We start from the raw sequence: 22,847 nt of genomic DNA on the forward strand, positions 1-22,847 counted from the left end.
GGCAAGGTGGGTTCCCAGGAATGAGTTCAGGACTGGAGCAGGCTTCAGACCAGCTGACTGGAGGTTAGCTGGTAGGAGGTTAGCCGACTGGGGAGCAGACTGGAAGCTAGTGCTGGAAGCTAGCTGGCTTGCATGCTGGAAATCAGGGGTTTCTAAAAAAACCTTATTCAACTCAGGCTAGGAGCTCCTCAGCCATGACGTTACGATGCCTCCCCGCATGCTGACATCAGCGCAGCGTCCTTGTACTCCTGACTGGAAGCTCTATATTCACCATAAAATATAATTGGAGGAAACAAAGGGAACAAAACAGGGCTGACAAGTCTAATACAACACAGGCGATCCACAAAGAAGGAGGAAAATGACAAAGACAGGAAGTCAAACAAACAAAAGCCAAAGGTGCAAAAATGCGAACTAATTTCAACACATATTGCTTCTTCTACTGCTGCCTGCTCAATTGATCGCACAAATGTGTCCCACACATGGAGTCCAAATCCATCTTCTTTTGTTGAAGGTATCAGGGACAAAGAGTCACACGTGACGCAGACAAAGCTGACACCTACTACGACCACGGGTAGGACACACTATTAAATATAAATCCAGAAGATTATCACAAGGCACTTATTGTGTTTATTATTGTTAAAGTTAAAGTTTTTTATTCAGCAGGTGTGACTGCTGTGCCTCGCACTTCTCCTGTAACTCCTGTAACATCAGGTAACAAATGTGTGACTTTAATAAATTCATATGTGTGTCTGAATAATATATGACTATTTTGAAATGTTATATTGTTAATTCACTGGACTATTGGTATGCCAAGTAACACTGGTAGCCTTATCTCTACTTCCCTAACATCTGCTAAACCAACATCAGGTAATTATAACATTTTCAAAAATTCCCACATATTTATATACAAACTATGTAATAACCACATATGAAACACAGAATATGTTTATAAAAAGTGATTCTTCTGAATCTCAGTCAATGAACATACTAAAATGATGGTGAGGATTTACTCAGTGTGCGATAGAAACTAAGTTGCTTATGCCTTTCTTAAGTTCCTTCCTATTGTAAAGATTCTACATTATTCAAGTAAAAGCTATAAAGTAAAACATTGGGCTACTTTACATTTGTAGATCCCCCCCCACGGAACAGATACTAATATGACTCCTATGAATCCAGAATCTGGCAATGAGATAACGGGTAGACTAAATATTGCGTGAAAATGCTTAACATGCATTACTGCACGTTTATGAAAATGTTTGCTCTTGTGAACCTACTAGGTGTGAGTGTTCGTACGTCTGGCACTAAAAATGGCTCCAACCCTGCAACCCATCTGGAACCAGCTTCAGGTGAGTCATTTTGAATTCAGTGATTAAATTATGTTTCCAACCTAAATTAATTATAAGTAATGTTGGTGGTTGAAATACTGTAGTATTGTAACACTACATGTTAATATTACCAGTACATGTTAATAAACTGAAAAGCTCACAGACGTTGTGTTTGACTTTTGTTGTTCAAAGGGGGAACGCGTATATGGAAGCTTGTAGCGGTTGTGAGTGGTTGTGGGCTGATTGTGTGCATCATTCTTCTCATTTCTGCAATTCTTTGCAACAAAATAAGAACTGGTGAGAACTATGTTGACTTGTTTGTCTAATAAAGTCATTATCTGTTTTTTATTGGGTGTTCATACTGTTCTCTTTTAACACGTTGTCTCCAAACCTATTACACTTATCTAAGCTCTAGAACTGAACTCTCACAATAATTGCATTTTAAGATTTTTTCAGTTTGAGAGGGTTTGACAATAAAAAATACAAGCACATGCGAACCGACTATGACAAATTATTATACAGGTAGATTTAGCTTAATTGTGGTGCTCTTTAAAGGAATCTCAAATAATCCAGCAGGTGTCGTCTGCTTGAAAGAAAATAGTTCCTACATTAAACTTTGATTGACCAGGTCATGGTTTTTGGAAATGTATGTGTGTTTTTGGTGCTTTGAGCGGCACAAGCAGAGTACCGTCAGAGTCTCATTAGATTCAAAGGCCGTCGTGTTTATTTTGTGCTTATAGACTGCCTGCTTTGTGGGAAACAATCATCTTACTTTGTGTCTCATTCTCAGGTTCTGAGGAAGTGAAACGGCAGAGAAAGTCTCACAATGACAATGTAAGTCACAAAGTTAATAGTACTCCTCAGTCTGATGCAGCTGTACCTCCATGCACCAGTTACTATGTGCAATAATCTAACTGTAAACCTTATGTATGTGCAATATACGGTACAGTAACTGTCTGACAGTAAAACTGTCTAACTTTATTTATGTGCAATAATACCTACAAACTACTACTTCTACCTCAACAGCAAATACACAAATGTATAATGTTTGATTTTTTAATATATATATATATATACAGTATATACACACACACACATACAATGCATACATTGTACATATTTAACTTAATACTACTCACGTGTTTAGGACTTGTCACATTACTATGTTTATAAGCTCTTTCTTCTTAACTCTTATGGACGATTGCAGCTGTATGAGTTCCAGAGGGATTAAAAAAGTATTCTGATATTATTTGCCATATAGTAGTTGCTACAGTTGGTTTCTTTCTTTTCCCAGTTTGACACATACCACCTGTACGCCACCGTCTCTGAGGAGCCAGCTGCATCTGTCCTGATGACGTACAGCTCCGTACAGCCACACTGAAACAAACGGTTTTATTCTGTGTAGAGGAAGACAAAGCAGATAGCCTAAAGAACTGTCAGTGATTTAATCTTGAATAATGTTAGACTACTGGAATGTCTTTTTCTAACCAAACTAACTTCTACTAACGTCCCACGTTTAACAGTTAGATCCAATTTCCCAGTTGACGTACTGATAACAACAAGGGAAAAGAAACTAAAGAACTAGAACACACTTTCACTTTACTCCCGTTTGTAAATGTTGTTTTGTTTTCCAACGTGTTTTCTGTTCAGAGTTTTTGTAACTGGATATATTTTGTCTGATACTTTTATGATTATGCATAATAAATACATTTGTGTGCATTTACAACATACTGTGACTGTACATATTGTATGTTTTAGCTCATGGTCTCCTGATTATACCTCGGGAGATTGTATCTTGTATCTCAGTCTCAGAGAAAATAACACGAGGGGGGTAAAAAAGGAAGGAAAATATTTCTTTGTATTTATTCATCAGCTTTCTCAAACATGAGGATAAGAGTATGTGTTGACAAATTATGGCTGGATATATCGACGTAACATTCTGTGATCTTCATGCATCTTAAGCTTGTCTGAAATGTCTTCTGCTTTAAAACAAGGAGAAACTGGCAGAATAAAGCAAGTTCTAATTTCCCGTTGTCTCTCAGCTGTTTTACACGATCCATAGTTTTCAGACACAAAAAGAATTTAGTAACAAAATAAAACATTTGACCAAAGAAAACTGACGGCACCGTCAACAGTTTTTTTTTTTTTTAGCAATTTACTGTCATAAATAACAGACCGCTCTGCTTTCTTTTCACATGTGACAAAAGTGCATTTTACATTCCGCAGACTTTTACATTAACCTTCTTTTTCTCCCTCACAACAAAGAAACAAACACATTTGATGTCTTACTATCATTCTTTGCCCAAAAAAGGACTTTTTCATATTTTAAACTTTGACAAGAAATACCTTACTGTTGACATAGTGTATTTCCTTTCCTTATTTAAGTTCAGCACACAGTCAGGACAATATGGCAAACTGTCAGTGGCGCAATCTGAGCAAAGTCACCAAGAACTCTCATTAATCTCTTCTTTTTTTTTTTGCTGCATCACATCGCTTATGTTTTCTGCATTAATGGATGTGAGTCTCAGTGCTACAGATAAAGATTTATTGTTCTTAGTAGTAATTAATTTCTGATTGGCCATGTTCTCTATGTGTTTAAAAGCATCTTCTTGTTGATTTCGTCCTCACTGCTAACGGTCACCTGCTGATGGTTGCTGCTATCAGAGGGAGCAGAGCTGCTGTTAGCGGACTGGAGAGGCGTGTTGCCGAACCACACTCCATGGCATTTTCCTGCAGAAGACACAGTCATTTGGTGAGATAATGAATATTAATGGGGTGGTTAAATATGGTTAATTCCTTATTGCACAGGAACAAACTGTGTGGTAGTTGGGTTCCTTCACAGCTGAGGCAGTAAGTTGACAGTCTGGGTGATCATTTTATTGTTCACCTCCATCGGCCTTCAAAGATTTGACAGGAAGTCATAGAAAAAGTTACATCCTGTTAGACGCGATCTGTAGGCTATTTGTAGTTTGCGACCTCATTCGCATTTATTTATATTTGTTCATAAATATCTGTGGCAATCAGAATCAGAATACTTCAATAATCCCTCGGGAAGTTATACAGCTGCATTTATAAGAGAAAGAGAAGAAAGAGTCAAATAAGTATAAAAATATAAAGTGTAAAATAATGCCAGTAAATGTTAGTAATATTTATTGGCATTATTTTTTGACAGTTATACTGTATTAAATGTGTGTCTGGGTAGTGTTGCTTTCGTTAATGAAAATTATGACTAAATATCGTTGTCAACGAACCTTTTTATCCTTTTTATGAGGAAAACAAGACGAGATGCAAAAATGCGGGTCATGTGACGATAACATTTTTGGTTAGTGAAATAATATGTTGTAAATTCTTATCGGCCCTGCGATTGACTGGCGACCTATCCAGGGTGAACCCTCCCTTCGCCTAATGTCAGCTGGAATCGGCTCCAGCCCCCCCGTGACCCTGAATACAGGATAAAGTAGTAGACGATGGATGGATGGATGGTTGAGGCTCCATTCGGTGGCCAGAGAGAAGAGAGACGAGTAAACTGCTGAAACTAATTTCCAAAATGAGAACAGGTACTCTGACCTGCTAAAAACTGCTTTAATCAGCTTGAAATCAACTCAACTCCAAACAAACAGTCACGACCAATGTTTTCTCAGCACAAATGTGAAGAAAATAACCTCCAGTCACTGAATAATGAACCATGAGAGGACTTTCTCACAGTCATGCTTCACTCCTGTAAGCTGCAGCCTTAAAGACGTGGGTATTCTGCTGTGTATTTACTGCTGGATATACTTATAAACAAATATACTTATAGGTATATACCTAAACTACGCAGCAGGCCATCTACAGTTGCTGCAGAAAACTCGTCACATACTCTGGATGAAGGGACCACATCACACCACATTCTATCTGAATTAAACTCCCCAGAATTCATTTTAAGACTATTGATTCCTTTAAAATCACTGAAAATGTGATTGCTAGTGCGAGGCTAGGCTAACATTTCAGCTGGGTGTAAGGCTAGGCTAACATTGTAGCTGGATGCTAGGCTAGGCTAACATTGTAGCTGGGTGCTAGGCTAGGCTAACATTGTAGCTGGGTCTAAGGCTAGGCTAACATTATAACTGGGTTCTAGGCTAGGCTAACATTGTTGCTGGGTGCTAGGCTAGGCTAACATTGTAGGTGCATCAGCACTTCAAATAAGGTCATTTAAAAAACAACAAATCACACTGGTATCCAATAGCAACCACAGAACATGTCACCTGGAACAGGTTTAAGAGCACAGAATGTGTGATGTCATAGATCAAAGACCATGGAATCTGTGATGTCAATAAGACATCAAGGCGAGTGGAAGTCTATAAGAAGAAGTGCCCAATGTTGTTCTTTATACAACTTACAGTCAGAAGCCAATGCACTTCGGAGACAAAGTTGTGGTGATTGAAAGTGCACAGAGCAACTCCCAGAACAAGAACACTTTGGTTCAGCACAACACAGAGATGGAAGATATTGAACGTGACACCCGAATTAACTTCCATCACAAGGCAATGGAGGCAGAAGTACAATTTTTGGACGACAAAGCGAGACTCACCTCCAGCAAAATAAAAGGGAGAGTTCATCTTGAAGTCAATGAAGACCTGATGCAGCTTTTACTTGATCAGACTCAAGATCACAACAATAACAGACAGATGCGAATGGAGATAAGTGACTTGAAAACCCAGCTGAATACAGCTCTGACTCAAAAGGGCCCCCCTCCATCTGCATGTTTGAAAAAAGCTCAGAAAGATCTTCAGAAGGAGATCTCCATCAACAAGGACCAGCATGCTAAGATGGAGAAGATGAAGACAGAGAACAGGGCCCTTCTAAGTGAAAGGGAGGCCAGCAGTCTGCAGCTCCGTGCTGAAAGGCAGCTCCTTGCAGTTGCTAAAACCAACGTGGACAAGGTACAACAAGAGTTGAGGGAGGTGAAGGGAGCTCTCTACTTTCAGGTTGAGGAGAATAAGAAGGCCCTGGGGAAACCCCAGGCTTGTCTGGAAAAAGCTCAGAGAGATCTGCAGAAGCAGATCTCCATCAACAAGGACCAGCATGCTGAGATGCAGAAGATGAAGGCAGAGAAAGAGGCCCTCATCCGTGAAAGGGAGGCTAGCAGTCAAAAGGGCCCCCCTCCATCTGCATGGTTTGGAAAAGCTCAGAGAGATCTGCAGAAGCAGATCTCCATCAACAAGGACCAGCATGCTGAGATGCAGAAGATGAAGGCAGAGAAAGAGGCCCTCATCCCTGAAAGGGAGGCTAGCAGTCTCTCTTTGGCTCAAAAGTGCCCCACTCCATCTGCATGGTTGGAAAAAGCTCAGAGAGATCTGCAGAAGCAGATCTCCATCAACAAGGACCAGCATGCTGAGATGCAGAAGATGAAGGCAGAGAAAGAGGCCCTCATCCGTGAAAGGGAGGCTAGCAGTCTCCCTTTGGCTCAAAAGGGCCCCCCTCCATCTTCATGGTTGGAAAAAGCTCAGAGTGATCTGCAGAAGCAGATCTCCATCAACAAGGACCAGCATGCTGAGATGCAGAATATGAAGGCAGAGAAAGAGCTCCTTCTATGTGAAAGGGAGGCCAGCATTCTGCAGCTCAGTGCTGAAAGGGAGCTCCTTGTAGTTGCTAAAACCAACGTGGACAAGGTACAACAAGAGTTGAGGGAGGTAAAGAAAGCTTTCTACTTTCAGGTTGAGGAGAATAAGAAGGCCCTGGAGAAACCCAAGGCTTGTTTAGAAAAAGCTCAGAGAGATCTTCAGAAGGAGATCTCCACCAACAAGGACCAGCATGCTGAGATGCAGAATATGAAGGCAGAGAAAGAGCTCCTTCTATGTGAAAGGGAGGCCAGCAGTCTGCAGCTCAGTGCTGAACGGCAGCTTCTTGCAGTTGCTAAAACCAACGTGGAGAAGTTACAACAAGAGTTGAGCAAGGTGGAGGGAGCTCTCCAACATCAGGTTGAGGAGACTAGGAAGGCCCTGGAGAGACCACACACAACCAGCACCGACGAGGACACAAAGCTGGTCACAGACTTCCCTGAGGGAATCATCGGCAACCAGGAGGAGAACATCAAAAATCTCACGGATGCTCTGCAGAAAGCGGAGCAGGAGCTGAACTCCGAACGTGTCCTGCGGCAGCAGGAGACATCGTTCCTCACAGGTGAGCTGGGAAAGGCTGGCCAATACCATCATTTCCACGTCAGCGTCATTGCTTCTCTGCAAAAACAAGAGTTTGAGGTGAGGCAGACACTGGAGAGATGCCAGGCAGAGACCAGCTGGTTGGCAGAGGCCCTGAAAGAGGCACAAAGTCAACAAAAAAGCCCCAGTGAAGAGGACATGGAGAGAGACAGAGACTTCTATATGGCCAAAATCAATGAACACACAGAGGCAATTGGTAAGCTCATGGCTGATCTGCAGAAAGCAGAGCAGGAACTGAAGACCGAACGTGTCCAGTCGTTGGAGGAGAGATCCTCCCTCACAGCCCAGATTGATGTTCAGGCAGCAGAGACCAGCAGGATAGCAGCGGCCCTGAAAAAGTCAGAAGAGCTGCAGCTGCAGTGTCAGGAGGAGAAGTCAACCCTTCAGAAAAACTTTGAAGAACAGTTGGCGAGTGACCGCCTGGTATGGTGGCAGGAGAGAGAATCCTTGGTGAAGAGAAACATGAAACACAAAGCTTCCTATCAGGCTCAGCTCCACAAGCAGGAGCAGAGGAAGAAACTCATTGTGGCTTCTATAGCAAAGGCCGAGCAGCAGCACAAGAGTGATCAGGAAGAAAAGTCATCCCTCACTGCAACGCTGAAAGAAGCACAGGACAAATACCACACCCAGCTGAAGATCGTAGCCTCTCTCCAAGCACAACAGGAGGAGGCTACAAAGATCCATCAAGCCCAGATGGAGCAGCAGAAAGTGGAGACCAGCAGGATTGCAGCAGCCCTGAAAAAGTCAGAAGAGCTGCTGGAGACTGAGCATCTCCACTCTGAGATGGAGAAAAAGAAATCTCAGCAGGATCTTGAGACCAAACACCTCCAGATGGAAGAGGAGAGATCATCCCTCACTGCAACGCTGAAAGAAGTCCGGGTCAAGCACCTTGCCCAGCTGAAGTGCGTAGCCTCTCTTCAAACACAACATAAGGAGGCTACAAAGATCCATCAAGCCCAGCTGGAGCAGCAGAATGTGGAGACCAGCAGGATCGCAGCAGATCTGAAAGAATCCAAAGATCTGCTTGAAACTCAGAGTCTCCACTTTCAGGAGAAGTCATTGCTCCTCCAACAGCTGGAACAATCCCAGAACAACCATCTGGCCCAGCTTAAGATGCAGGACGAAGATCACAACAACCTCGTGGCTGCTCTTCAGAAAAAGTTTGAAGAACAGTTGGCCAGTGACCACCTGGTTCGGTGGCAGGAGAGAGACTCCCTGGTAAAGGAGGGCCTGAAAGACAAAGCTACCTATGAGGCTCAGCTCAAGAGTGACCAGGAGGAGAAGTTATATCTCCTTCAGGCCACTGAGAGCCTCAGACAGGCTCTCCAAGAAAAAGAAGAGGAGTTGAAGAACACAGAAAGCTCCTTGAGGTCCCAGTTGGACGAGGCTCAGAGCCAGATCCCGAAGAAGAAGAAGAAGTCATGGTTTAAAAAGCTCTTCACAGGACATAGACACTGATGACAGCACACACACACACACGCACACACACAAACACACATACCAAATTGACCCAAAATGTATAATTTGGAAAATAATGTATGCTGTTTTATAATTCCTATTTTTTAGGAATTATAATACAGATATATATTAATATTTTAAAATAAGGGTGGCACAGTGAATTGCACTGTGTCGTGTGGGTTTTCCACCGGGTGCTCCGGTTTCCCACAACTACTTAAACAAACCAATTTGGCCCCAAATGTATATATGATATATTCTTCCCTTGTCCATGTGGGTTTTTCACCGGGTGCTCCGGTTTCCCACAACTAAAGTACGAAAAGAAAAAAAAAAAAAATTATAATTCCTATTTTTTTAGGAATTATAATACAGATATATATTCATATTTAAAAAAAAGGGTGGCACAGTGAATTGCACTGTGTCGTGTGGGTTTTCCACCGGGTGCTCCGGTTTCCCACAACTACTTAAACAAACCAATTTGGCCCCAAATGTATATATGATATATTCTTCCCTTGTCCATGTGGGTTTTTCACCGGGTGCTCCGGTTTCCCACAACTAAAGTACGAAAAGAAAAAAAAAAAAAATTATAATTCCTATTTTTTAGGAATTATAATACAGATATATATTCATATTTAAAAAAAAGGGTGGCACAGTGAATTGCACTGTGTCGTGTGGGTTTTCCACCGGGTGCTCCGGTTTCCCACAACTACTTAAACAAACCAATTTGGCCCCAAATGTATATATGATATATTCTTCCCTTGTCCATGTGGGTTTTTCACCGGGTGCTCCGGTTTCCCACAACTAAAGTACGAAAAGAAAAAAAAAAAAAATTATAATTCCTATTTTTTAGGAATTATAATACAGATATATATTCATATTTAAAAAAAAGGGTGGCACAGTGAATTGCACTGTGTCGTGTGGGTTTTCCACCGGGTGCTCCGGTTTCCCACAACTACTTAAACAAACCAATTTGGCCCCAAATGTATATATGATATATTCTTCCCTTGTCCATGTGGGTTTTTCACCGGGTGCTCCGGTTTCCCACAACTAAAGTACGAAAAGAAAAAAAAAAAAAATTATAATTCCTATTTTTTAGGAATTATAATACAGATATATATTCATATTTAAAAAAAAGGGTGGCACAGTGAATTGCACTGTGTCGTGTGGGTTTTCCACCGGGTGCTCCGGTTTCCCACAACTACTTAAACAAACCAATTTGGCCCCAAATGTATATATGATATATTCTTCCCTTGTCCATGTGGGTTTTTCACCGGGTGCTCCGGTTTCCCACAACTAAAGTACGAAAAGAAGAAAAAAAAAAAATTATAATTCCTATTTTTTAGGAATTATAATACAGATATATATTCATATTTAAAAAAAAGGGTGGCACAGTGAATTGCACTGTGTCGTGTGGGTTTTCCACCGGGTGCTCCGGTTTCCCACAACTATTCAAACAAACCAATTTGGCCTAACCCCATGTGAAATATAAAAAAATAAAAATAAAAAAAAACCTCTCCGGTAACCATCACCTTACCGTGGTGGAGAGGTTTGTGTGTCCCTATGACCCTGAGGGCTGTGTTGTCTGGAGCTTTGTGCTCCTGCTAGGGTTTCCCATGGCAAATTGGTCTCAGGTGAGGGGCCAGACTAAGAATGGTTCAAAAGACCCCATGAATAACCTAGGAAGAAGAGGAGTGACCCAGCCCGGAGGAACCCCGGGGCCCCTGTCGGGGGAGGGAGGGCCTGTCAGCGAGCGCTTGGTGCAAATAAATATTAGTAATATTTATTGCCTTTTTTGACAGTTATACTGTATTAAATGTGTATCTGGGTAGTGTCACTTTCGTTAATGAAAATTATGACTAAATATAGTCGTCAATCAACATTTATCCTTTATATGAGGAAAACAAGACGAGACGCGAAAATGCTGGTCATGTAATAACATATTTGGTTGGTAAAATAAAATGTTGTTAATTCAAATCAGAGTGTCTTCTGTGTCTGGAATAGATGTATTCTTTAATGTATAAGGTAACAATATTATAATAATAAGATAACCTTGTTTGAATTGTGAAATGGGTTTGGCTAAATATAATCTTTGACTAAAACTAGACTAGAATGTCATCAGTTTTCGTCGACTAAAACTAGACTAAAGTGTCATCAGTTTTCAGCGACTAAAACTAGACTAAAATAGTCATGGACAATTCTGACTTAAATAAAACTAAAATGCTCAGACTTTTAGTCGACTGAAATTTGACTAAACTAAAAATAGGATGGACATGACTAAAACTAATAAAAACTAAAATGATAGCTTGAGACAAAGACTAGACTAAAACTAAAAGTAAAACAGGCCGCCAAAAACAACACTAGGCTGGAGTAAGCTGAAATTATCCTGTTATGATGAAATCTTGCATAGCTTGTTTCTCTTTCAATAAAAATACTCTTTGTGTGCTTTGGTGTCAGCTTCCCTTTATAACTGTCGGCTGCATGCAGACAAACACACATCGTCATACCTCCGGGTGGTAAGGATGACAGGATTCAGGCTTCTTTCTGTCCTTCTGAAACTTCAGTCGGTCACATTTTAGTGACTCGTTGTGTTCAAAGGTGTCAAGGGTGTAAATGAGTCAACAGAACATGTTTACAAGTTTGGAGTTTCTCCAACATTCATGTTAGCTAATTTAGGCTGGTGCAACACTGAAGCGGTGCATTAAAAACATCAACCCTACAGAAGTAATGATATTTCTCACAGTCAGTAACTGAAATCATCTATGATCTACTTTCCTCATCTGCATATTGAACTGCTGTGTTTCATCTAGAAAGGATATACATGATCTCAATGGGATCCATGGTTACGGGAGGAGAGCTGTTGCAGTCACACTTATTGTCCACTACGACCATGAACAGGTTGCTGCTGGGAATCTGCTGTATGACAAAAGACCTGACGCCCAAACAGAGACAGACACTGCAATTAAACTGTTATAGCATGATCAGCAGCAGGCTGAACTGTTTAATTGTGAGGAGAGGCAGTGTTTATTTGATGAGTCACGAGTGGGCCTGAAGCATACCTGATACAGCCCCCGCAGTCAATGTTGCCCGTTGTTTCTTTGATGGTGCGTTCAGAGACGAACGCAGGGTATTCTGTGTCACATGGCTCCATCGTGGTTTTACCCCGAGGTCTCTGAGCTAAAAGTGTGAAGTGTGATGTGAGAAATGTAACTGTGGTAAGTCAACATCACATAAAAAACAGAGACGTCTCTTTCTCACACACAAACATGCCTGTAATGATCATCAACTAGAGTTACCTTTAACTGAAAGATCCACATTCCACCAGCTGTACAGGTTAAATTCTAGCAGAAAACTGTTATGAGACAATATTAATTAATGTCAGTAAACACACGGATAAGCATTAATTAATAGTTAACACATTTCTTTTTCTAAAAAGGTATAAATAGTTGATGAAAAATGTAATTCACATATATGACCGTTTAAGCACTATAATACATACTAAGTAATTTACTCTCAATTGAGAAGAAACCTGGACAGTCTTCATTAGGTGCATATATATTTACTAGAGTAAAGTTGCTTGATTCCACAGAAACATTAATCAGAATATATCTCCCGGAAGGGTCACCTAATACATTGTTAACTGTAAGGTTTAATTTCTTATTAAATAAAACAGCAACACCAGCTCTCTTTGAAGATTGTCCAACACCAAGTACCTTTACCTACCCATTCTCTTTTAAGATGAGCAAGTTCCTCTGTTCTTACATGTGTTTCTTGGAGAAAAACGATATCTGGGGAGAATCTTTTTAAATGCTTTAATACTTTACCACGTTTAAACGGATTATTTGCACCGTTCACATTCCAGGATATAATTCTTAATGTTGTGCTATTCATTAAACTAATCTAAAGATCAAGAGTAAAACAAGATAGTATATATTTCTTCTTTTCATTGTCAAAATCATATGGATACAACGAAAAACAGCCATCTTAATTTCCATTCTCCCACTCATCCCTCCCTCCTCTCCTTTCCCCCGTCCTCCTTCGCAACCACCCCCACAGGTGCCACACATTGGACAAAAAACTAACAAACAAATACTCATTAAAGAAGAAAACAAGGAAAAAACAAACAAACAAACAAAGAACAACACAAGGCTGTCCATAAGGATATCGTCCATAATCTGTTCTCCTCGACTGTCCATGATAAGAGTCTCTGTCACCTAATGCTTAGCTCGCGCAAAATGAACAAAAAAAAGAAGACAGAAATTCAGCGACAATCTTACCACTGCGCCAAGGCGCGCGTCACCGGTCCCGTTTACCGAAGTTTACGCCACACCAGTTGATCCTTTTACGGCCTCGGAATCCAGAAACGCCGAGGCTTTGCCAACATCCTCAAACATGTAGCGCTCACCGCCCCGGTTTAGAGAAATCCTTGCTGGGTAAAGCAGGAAAGCCTGGAACCCGGCCTGACGCGCCCTGTTTAGGACCGGGTAGGGTTTGCGCCTTTTGGATGTAGCCTCGCTGTAGTCTGGCGCAAACTTGATCTGATGACCAGCTACCGTGACTGGATGCCTTCTGGACTCGTTAAGGATTCTGTCCCGGTCAGTGAATCTCAAACACTTAAGGATGAGTGGTCGAGGCTTTGAAGAAGGATCTCTCGGTGCACCAACCCTGTGCGCACGCATTAATTCTGGAGGTTGATCAGCCAGGACAGGTGTCGTGTCAAAAAGTGATCGTCTGCCAGAATTTGATTTCCGGTCTCGGGAGCGCGCACAGCAGCCCGTTGAGCGGTAGCGTTTAAACGTCTGGTTTTCTCTGGATTAAACGGTCATAATATGCGGATACACACAACTGTACGTCCGCAATTATAGCAAAGGTATGTGTCTTAGAAAGTTTAACGTTTGTTGTTACGTAATTATCACAACTGTGGCCTAAAGAAGTGTAGTTTGTAGCGAAATCAGCCCTGACAATTACGTGATAGACATGTCTCTGTGCTGGGTATGTCTGATGCCTTTGTTTAGCCCTGTCTTATGAATTAGACTGTAATGAATGTGATTTATAGGTGTGGATTTTCAATAAAGAAATGATCACTTTTGCAAGTATCCTCGTGACTCTGCATCATCTTTTATCTGATCTGGGCTCTACATCTGCTTCCCATGTTTGGATGTGTCTTGTATATCTAATATTCTTGTTTATGCCTACTATTTGGAGACAATACTATGAAAGACATGATTTGGGAGGGTTACATAAGCCTATAAATAGAACAGTTTTCACCTGCCAAAAGCTGATTGAAGGCCAAATACAGTTACTGAGGGGTTATTTCTGCATAAATATGACTTGATCTCATTCTTGAGCTTCATAATATAAAGATCTGAGTTCAAGAGACAGCTTGAATTTCTTTTAAAGGACCATTACAACAGAAAACGGGCCTTTTCACCTGCCAAAAAGTGATTGAAGGACCTATACAGTTACTCAAATGTTATTTCTGCCTAAATATGACTTGATCTCATTCTTGAGCTTCATAATATAAAGATCTGAGTTCACAGGACAGCTTGAATTTCTTTTAAAGGACCATTACAACACAAAATAGACGGTTTTCACCTGCCAAAAAGTGATTGAAGGCCAAATACAGTTACTGAGAGGTTATTTCTGCCTAAATATGACTTGATCTCATTCTTGAGCTTCATAATATAAAGATCTGAGTTCAAGAGACAGCTTGAAATTCTTTTAAAGGACCATTACAACAGAAAATGGGCATTTTCACCTGCCAAAAAGTGATTGAAGGCCAAATACAGTTACTGGGAGATTATTTCTGCCTAAATATGACTTGATCTCATTCTTGAGCTTCATAATATAAAGATCTGAGCTCAAGAGACAGCTTGAAAATCTTTTAAAGGACCATTACAACAGAAAATTGGCCTTTTCACCTGCCAAAAAGTGATTGAAGGACCTATACAGTTACTCAAATGTTATTTCTGCCTAAATATGACTTGATCTCATTCTTGAGCTTCATAATATAAAGATCTGAGCTCACAGGACCTTTTCACCTGCCAAAAACTGATTGCAGCTCCTTCCTTCTAACCTAACACATTTTCTGACATAAAATGACTTTAAATCACTGCACTATCAACATTTCAACGACAAGACCTTGTTGCTTGTCTTGGTTAAAACAATGTTCCTACCTTCTGACCATAGAAATACCACTTTATAAGAATTATTGAAATTCATAAGTTTTGGCATAAAATATATTTATTTTCTACATATATACATACATACACACACACACACACACACACATACACATACATACCTACATATATTTGTTTCTTCGTATGTATGCATCTACATACATACATACGTATATACAAACTTATCTAGCAATATTATCTGCAGTTGCTACTTGCATGCTTCACAAATATATTTCTTGCGGCCTCTGCGTGGGTACTTGGCACAGCTTTTGTGGAACCACCTTGGGCAGATGTCACATCCGATCTGAATTTGACAACAGGAAATCAAAAAAATTGTAATTAAATTGTTAAGCAATTATGATAATAAACACATAACATAATTTAAATTGGATTTTTTTTTTTAAATATATATAAATCAGACTTTAGAAAGAAAAATAAAACATAAACAGTTACCCAAAGAGTGTCCCCTTGCTGCTCCCCACAGATATGGCACAGGTCAGTCAAGTCATCTAGCAAAACAAGGTACAACAATAATTTCTCTTAACTATGAGCTATGTTTGTCAGAGTAAATGATAACATATTATATTCCTTATTATAAAAAGGAAGGAAAAAAACACACCTGTATTCTCAAGAAGAGAGACAGCAATGTGCTCTCTCATGGTGTTTACACCCGATGTGGAATTGTCAAACTCCAACGGGAATCCACCCAGAATGCACTCAGCAAACTGTGAATAAGAGGCACAAGAATGGATTCATTTTCATAGTGAACAGTAATCTTACGAGAAGTGTTTGAAAGTTATTGAAGCACCCAATGCCCAAAATTAATTGTAGCATCAGTCTTAGTTAATTAAAGTAACCCAATGCAAGTATGCAATGCGTTTATTGTCTGCTATAATCATTACATCCAGTGTGGGGTACCAGTGTACCAAATAAATTTGTTATTTTGATTATCCAAGAGTTGAACCTTGGTGCTGGAGAAAGAAAATTGCAATTCATTCCAATCCTAACATTAATCGTAATCATGCTATGTACCTTCAATGCATAGGCCCCACAGGACGTTCCATCCTGTTGAATTGGGTGAGTCATCACATCACATGCCCGTCGGGAAGGATTGAGCCCCTGTGTCTCATGAATGATCTAAAAACACAAATACATATTATCTACATATGCAGTATAAATTGGTCCAGCATTACTTTTACAGTCCTCTGATAAATTAAACATTTAAAATGTCCACTGCATCAATGTCATTACAGTTTTGATAATGCTAAAGTATGAATAGTTTCTTAATGGTTCCAACCATTTTTGATGGTGGAATAAAGCATGACAGTGGAGCATGAGAAAGTTAAAAACTTGATTCAAAAGGAAAGGAGAATTACCTTGGACTTGCTACTTAAGAAGACTTAAGAAGATGCATTCATTTTTAGTAGAGTACAGGGAAACATACTATTACAACCTTTTACTAACTGTATTTCTCATTTGCATAACAATTGGGATAGGAAAATAAATAGGATGCAATAAAGTAAGACTTAGGAAAAGGGAGTTTTCTTAACATAGCTGGAAAGGATGATGTAGAATTATGGGCTGAAATAACAGCCTAAGATAGGTCTCTATTATTTAAGTTATGTAGCAGTAGGTGGATCACATATTCACAGCTGTTGACAGGCCTATACTTTTCTCAAAATCTATAACCCTTTCCTTTTATTTGCTAACCTCCACATCTAAGACTTTCCCTAAAGTAGGCTAAATGTATTAACTTATCTCTTTAAGTTATTAATGTATCACTAATGTGAAAAAAACAACAACATACTGTACTGACTTGATCTGGCCAGTATTTACAGTAATAGTTTTATTTGTGTGTAATTTACTGTAATTCAAAAATGTAACTTTGTTGTCCATTACTTTTAACCTTTTGTACTTACAGTGCCACCCTAAAAGAATGCAAACTAAATTACCTTGTGATATCCTTGCAGTTATTTACAGCTGTTTTTCTTTCACCCAATGGATCCAGAAAAACTGCTTTTCTCTCAGCTGGTAAGATCACCTACATATAGAGTTAAAATTTAATCAGAATGCTGTAGCTTTGCAGTTCTTCACGTGTAGCTGAATAACATGTGTACATATGCACCAAACCATGTTGAAAAAAATAATTACCACCAGCATCCAGTGATGACCCTTATTCACAATACCCATGATGTATCTGTACATCTCTGGGACAATCTGTAAGATAACAAATCAAAAGTGCCTAATGTTGATAAAATGTTGTGCTGTATTTATTAGTAAGATAACATGAGGCAGTATTGTTTATTACCTTAACCTTGGGTTTCTTTCCCTCCCATATGTTTGTCATTTCAAAGGAGTCCACTGCAAATGCCCTCTCTGTGTTCTCCTCATTATATTTTTTAACAAGGAGGGTCAGATATGCGTTGATACATATTTTTTTGTAAAAAATTATAAGAATTTGATTTTTGGCCATACTTTTAACTTAAAAGTATGGCCAATAGGGAAAACATTTTCTAAGAAAATAATGTTAACACCTCACCTCACTTTCAAACTCTCTTTGGGGACCCGTGTTGAAAATGTCCCAAAAGAACACCTTGTACGGGCCGACTTTGGAGAGGAGCACATAAACATTCTTCCCCTTCCATGCATCTTTGACATCTATAAAAAACATTTTTAAAGTTGCAGGGATGAATTTCTGTCGGTACTTATTTGATTATCAAACATAAATTTGAAATTGTCAGCTCCAGCATTTGAAGCTTGCATATATATATATATATATATATATATATATATATATATATATATATATATGTGTGTGTGTGTGTGTGTGTGTGTGTGTGTGTGTGTGTGTGTGTGTGTGTGAATAATTTTCCTAAACGTATGCTTGCTGATACGGGAGTCCACTGTGGCATGCATCTTACCTGAAAGGGCAGTAGTGGTGGATGACTTAAATTGTTCAGCCTTGCACACATTAAATGAAATGCAGTTCGCTTCCACATAAATTAAATTCGCAGAATGAAATAAAATTAGCTGACCAGGTAAGTACCGGTATAGAAAATAATAAAGATGAAATAAAATAAAATGTCTCTTTCCCCTTTAATGGGTTGAGTTGTCCTTTTTATTCCTCCAAGGAGAAAACAGTTCTTTAAGTTCCTTTGTCAATTTGTTTTTTAGCAAAAAAATGTAAAAAATTAGGAAAAAAGTCAAAAATAGGAAAAAGTCAAAAATACTGAGATCTCAGAAAAGAAAGTGCAAATAAAATGTTACTCCTCAGGACTGAGTCCTGTCCTACCACACTGGTGCCACACTGGTCCCGATGAACCAAGAGTCTCCATGCAGCATGGCGGTGGTACAGGTTGCAGTTGAACCAAGAGCCTCCGCGCGGCAACGGCGGTGGTGTGGATCACAGTTGAACAGAAGAACTCGTCCCTCAAAAAAACCAGCCAAAATAGTTCAGAAAAGTCCGTGGAAACACTCGTCCGAGTCGCTCCCGAGATCGGTTTCACTTCCACCAGGTAAGTTTCTCTTCACACTCACTTCCTAACGACAGTTTTATCACAACTTCCACGAAATATCATCACTTTTCTCTGTCCCTCACCTTCTCACACACACCGAGGCCTGCAGGTGATGCGTTCAGGTAAGCTCGGAAATTCTACTATCGGACGAAAAACAACTACAATACAGGAAACCTATGATGTATTCAAGGAAACTGGTATTTCTGAGTGTTGTAATTCTAACCAGGGTTACATTTGCAACAAAATAAGAACTGGTGAGAACTACATTGACTTGTTTGTTTAATAAAGTCATTATCTGTTTTTTATTGGATGTTCATACTGTTCTCTTTTAACACGTCTCCAAGCCTATTACACTTATCTAAGCTCTAGAACTGAACTCTCACAATAATTGCATTTGAAGATTTTTTTCAGTTTGAGAGGGTTTGACAATAAAAAATACAAGCACATGCAAACCGACTATTTATGACAAATAATTATACAGGTAGATTTAGCTTAATTGTGGTGCTCTTTAAAGGAATCTCAAATAATCCAGCAGGTGTCGTCTGCTTGAAAGAAAATAGTTCCTACATTAAACTTTGATTGACCAGGTCATGGTTTCTGGAAATGTACGTGTGTTTTTGGTGCTCTGAGCGGCACAAGCAGAGTTCCATTAGAGTCTCATTAGATTCAAAGGCCGTCGTGTTTATTTTGTGCTTATTTAGACTGCCTGCTTTGTGGGAAACAATCATCTTACTTTGTGTCTCATTCTCAGGTTCTGAGGAAGTGAAACGGCGGAGAAAGTCTCACAATGACAATGTAAGTCACAAAGTTAATAGTACTCCTCAGTCTGATGCAGCTGTACCTCCATGCACCAGTTACTATGTGCAATAATCTAACTGTTAACCTTATGTATGTGCAATATATGGTACAGTAACTGTCTGACAGTAAAACTGTCTAAGTTTATTTATGTGCAATAATACCTACAAACTACTACTTCTACCTCAACAGCAAATACAAAAATGTATAATGTTGTTTGATTTTTATATATATATAAAAACACAATGCATACATTGTACATACTTAACTTAATACTTATTTGACTAATCACGTATTTAGGACTTGTCACATTACTATGTTTATAAGATCTTTCTTCCTAACTCTTATGGACGATTGCAGCTGTATGAGTTCCCGAGGGATTAAAAAAGTATTCTGATATTATTTGCCATATAGTAGTTGCTACAGTTGGTTTCTTTCTCTTCCCAGTGTTACACATACCTCCTGTATGCCACCGTCTCTGAGGAGCCAGCTGCATCTGTCCTGATGACATACAGCTCCATACAGCCACACTGAAACACAAACTGCTTTATTCTGTGTAGAGGAAGACAAAGCAGATAGCCTAAAGAACTGTCAGTGATTTAATCTTGAATAATGTTGGACTACTGGAATGTCTTTTTCTAACCAAACTAACTTCTACTAACGTCCCACGTTTAACAGTTAGATCCAATTTCCCAGTTGACGTACTGATAACAACAAGGGAAAAGAAACTAAAGAACTAGAACACACTTTCACTTTACTCCTGTTTGTAAATGTTGTTTTGTTTTCCAACGTGTTTTCTGTTCAGAGTTTTTGTAATTGGATATATTCTGATACTGATTATGCATAATAAATACATTCGTGTGCATTTACAACATACTGTGACTGTACATATTGCATGTTTTAGCTCATGGTCTCCTGATTATACCTCGGGAGATTGTATCTTGTAACTCAGTCTCAGAGAAAATAACACGAGGGGGGTAAAAAAGGAAGGAAAATATTTCTTTGTATTTATTCATCAGCTTTCTCAAACATGAGGATAAGAGTATGTGTTGACAAATTATGGCTGGATATATCGACGTAACATTCTGTGATCTTCATGCATCTTAAGCTTGTCTGAAATGTCTTCTGCTTTAAAACAAGGAGAAACTGGCAGAATAAAGCAAGTTCTAATTTCCCGTTGTCTCTCAGCTGTTTTACACGATCCATAGTTTTACAGACACAAAAAGAATTTAGTAACAAAATAAAACATTTGAACAAAGAAAACTATGACGGCACCGTCAACAGTTTTTTTTTTTTTAGCAATTTACTGCCATAAATAACAGACCGCTCTGCTTTCTTTTCACATGTGACAAAAGTGCATTTTACATTCCGCAGACTTTTACATTAACCTTCTTTTTCTCCCTCACAACAAAGAAACAAACACATTTGATGTCTTACTATCATTCTTTGCCCAAAAAAGGACTTTTTCATATTTTAAACTTTGACAAGAAATACCTTACTGTTGACATAGTGTATTTCCTTTCCTTATTTAAGTTCAGCACACATTCAGGACAATATGGCAAACTGTCAGTGGCGCAATCTGAGCAAAGTCCCCAAGAACTCTCATTAATCTCTTCTTTTTTTTTTGCTGCATCACATCGCTTATGTTTTCTGCATTAATGGATGTGAGTCTCAGTGCTACAGATAAAGATTTATTGTTCTTAGTAGTAATTAATTTCTGATTGGCCATGTTCTCTATGTGTTTAAAAGCATCTTCTTGTTGATTTCGTCCTCACTGCTAACGGTCACCTGCTGATGGTTGCTGCTATCAGAGGGAGCAGAGCTGCTGTTAGCGACTGGAGAGGCGTGTTGCCGAACCACACTCCATGGCATTTTACTGCAGAAGAAACAGTCATTTGGTGAGATAATGAATATTAATCGGGTGGTTAAATATTGTTAATTCCTTATTGCACAGAAACAAACTGTGTGGTAGTTGGGTTTGTAGGAAGATAAGGGTTAATACCAAGGGCCCTAGTTTCGTAGACCAGGCGCAGTCAGCTTTCAGCGCACCTGCGCCGCGCCGACGGGGTGTGTCCGCCTGGACTTTGCAAGTTTCGTGCACCGCGCAGGCTCGCGCAGGCTCACACAGGCACACCTCCCGTCTCGCCCACCGGCGCAAGTGGGAAAGAGGGAGGAGAAGAAGGCGTGAGTGGGAGACGAGGAGGAGACGAGGCGTGGGCTGCGTTTCAATAACAGTTTGAGTCGCCCTCGCTCACTTGCCCTCAGCCCTTGCTATGACGTCACACGGAGGCCACTTGGAGGGTGGTGGGAAAGTGGGCGGAGGGGGAGTGAAAGAGGTAAATGGAACACACCTGCCCTCGTTCACTTACAGCCCAGACAATCATGGATCAACCACACGTTGTTGGAGTAGCGCTATACTGCCTATTCCAAATTACACAAAATATGCGGAGACTCATTTCATTGAGACGAAGACGTATTCTGCGCTTGATGGCAATACGTCAGCTTATATACTTACACTTGTAAACGGTGGGCTCTGCCATAACTCTGCAACAGACAGTCTAATTGCACAATTTAAGAAAATGAATTAAATTTAATTCATTTTCTACTTCCTTCTTTCTTCTTCTTCCTTGGTGGTGAATAGACAGCAGACAATGGTGTTTGAGGTTCATTATCGCCACCGCATGGACATATTTTTCGTGCACCACTGCAATGCATTGTGGGTGATATACAGCTCTGAAGTGGCCATCGTTGTTCACTCGATCACTCAGCCCTCAAGGGTCAATCTCACGGAGTTCACTTCAGCTGTTCAGAGAAATGGAACAGCCCTTAAGATGGCGGCGGGGATTCCCCCGAGGGCAAGTGCTTAGGGCAAGTGAGCGAGGGCGACTCAAACTGTTATTGAAACGCAGCCGTGGACTGGGATTGGGCGCGTTTCGGATCGCATGCATTTGCGCCGATGCATGAACGAGACTTGAGAGGATCCGCCGGAACTCGTCATAAACACGCCAAGTTCCCACCACGTCAAGTCGGACACAGGTGCACTTCACAACTTTTTTTTTTTTTTTTTTAATTTAAACTTTATTAATAATTGTATACATAACAAAAACTATCGCGCCAGGGGAAACTTCACGGACTTTGCACAAAGAATATGGTCTACCCAGCGGCGCTGGCTTTCTTCGTCGCTGACGAACTCGAGCCGAGGCATTTGAAGTCCCGTTGTTGACGGAGGCTGAGGAATTTTCTCACGTGGGAAATACCACGTGATAATTCTAACCAACTAGGGCAACGTTGAGGGGAGTGTCTTATGTCCGCACTTATTTCAGACCATCTGCAGAGAAAAGCATGCGAAGGGAGGTACCTGGAGATACCGCGAGTTTT

At 40.0% G+C, this 22,847-nt stretch overlaps 2 protein-coding genes and 1 long non-coding RNA gene across 11 annotated transcripts in view; 1 reads left to right on the top strand and 2 right to left on the bottom strand.

Annotated features, from left to right (window-relative positions):
• LOC311020455 (uncharacterized protein) overlaps positions 1-22,847 on the top strand; it is a 53,980-nt gene that overhangs the window by 2,212 nt on the left and 28,921 nt on the right. Inside the window, exons 4-9 of one of the 9 annotated variants that reach the window (XM_084020483.1) lie at positions 512-571; positions 649-711; positions 1,278-1,346; positions 1,518-1,622; positions 19,426-19,469; positions 19,917-20,279. The exons of 2 other annotated variants lie outside the window; for them this stretch is intronic. In XM_084020483.1, the coding sequence (XP_083876609.1) occupies positions 512-571; positions 649-711; positions 1,278-1,346; positions 1,518-1,622; positions 19,426-19,469; positions 19,917-20,003 (428 nt within the window). In that variant the 3' untranslated portion in view covers positions 20,004-20,279. Of the gene's footprint in view, positions 1-511; positions 572-648; positions 712-1,277; positions 1,347-1,517; positions 1,623-2,115; positions 2,160-2,619; positions 3,438-19,425; positions 19,470-19,916; positions 20,280-22,847 lie in introns of those variants that run through there. 6 more of the 9 variants (XM_084020485.1, XM_084020484.1, XM_084020482.1 and 3 more) reach the window with 6 other exon arrangements.
• LOC311020512 (voltage-dependent calcium channel subunit alpha-2/delta-3-like) lies at positions 3,484-12,326 on the bottom strand. Its single transcript, XM_084020579.1, has 5 exons — positions 12,274-12,326; positions 12,037-12,154; positions 11,796-11,909; positions 11,485-11,566; positions 3,484-4,055 (listed from the first exon to the last, which is right to left on the bottom strand). Exons 2-5 carry the CDS (start codon positions 12,126-12,128, stop codon positions 3,963-3,965), a joined length of 381 nt encoding a protein of 126 aa, XP_083876705.1. The 5' UTR covers positions 12,129-12,154; positions 12,274-12,326; the 3' UTR covers positions 3,484-3,962.
• LOC311026227 lies at positions 15,269-18,728 on the bottom strand. Its single transcript, XR_014598458.1, has 8 exons — positions 18,081-18,728; positions 17,468-17,817; positions 17,311-17,376; positions 17,112-17,200; positions 16,192-16,296; positions 15,779-15,884; positions 15,613-15,668; positions 15,269-15,463 (listed from the first exon to the last, which is right to left on the bottom strand). It is a non-coding gene; the product is annotated as an uncharacterized lncRNA (long non-coding RNA).

This window comes from Eutrigla gurnardus, assembly GCF_963514095.1.
Source record: "Eutrigla gurnardus genome assembly, chromosome: 2".
Lineage (NCBI taxonomy): Eukaryota > Metazoa > Chordata > Actinopteri > Perciformes > Triglidae > Eutrigla > Eutrigla gurnardus.

Excerpts from the sequence above, each read along its gene's own strand:
- LOC311020512 (XM_084020579.1), bottom strand. The coding sequence starts at position 12,128 with ATGGAGCCATGTGACACAGAATACCCTGCGTTCGTCTCTGAACGCACC. Across the intron at positions 11,910-12,036 it reads GACTGCGGGGGCTGTATCAG|GTCTTTTGTCATACAGCAGA; the intron begins GTATGCTTCAGG and ends TTTGGGCGTCAG. Across the intron at positions 4,056-11,484 it reads GTCATCCTTACCACCCGGAG|GAAAATGCCATGGAGTGTGG; the intron begins GTATGACGATGT and ends TGTCTTCTGCAG.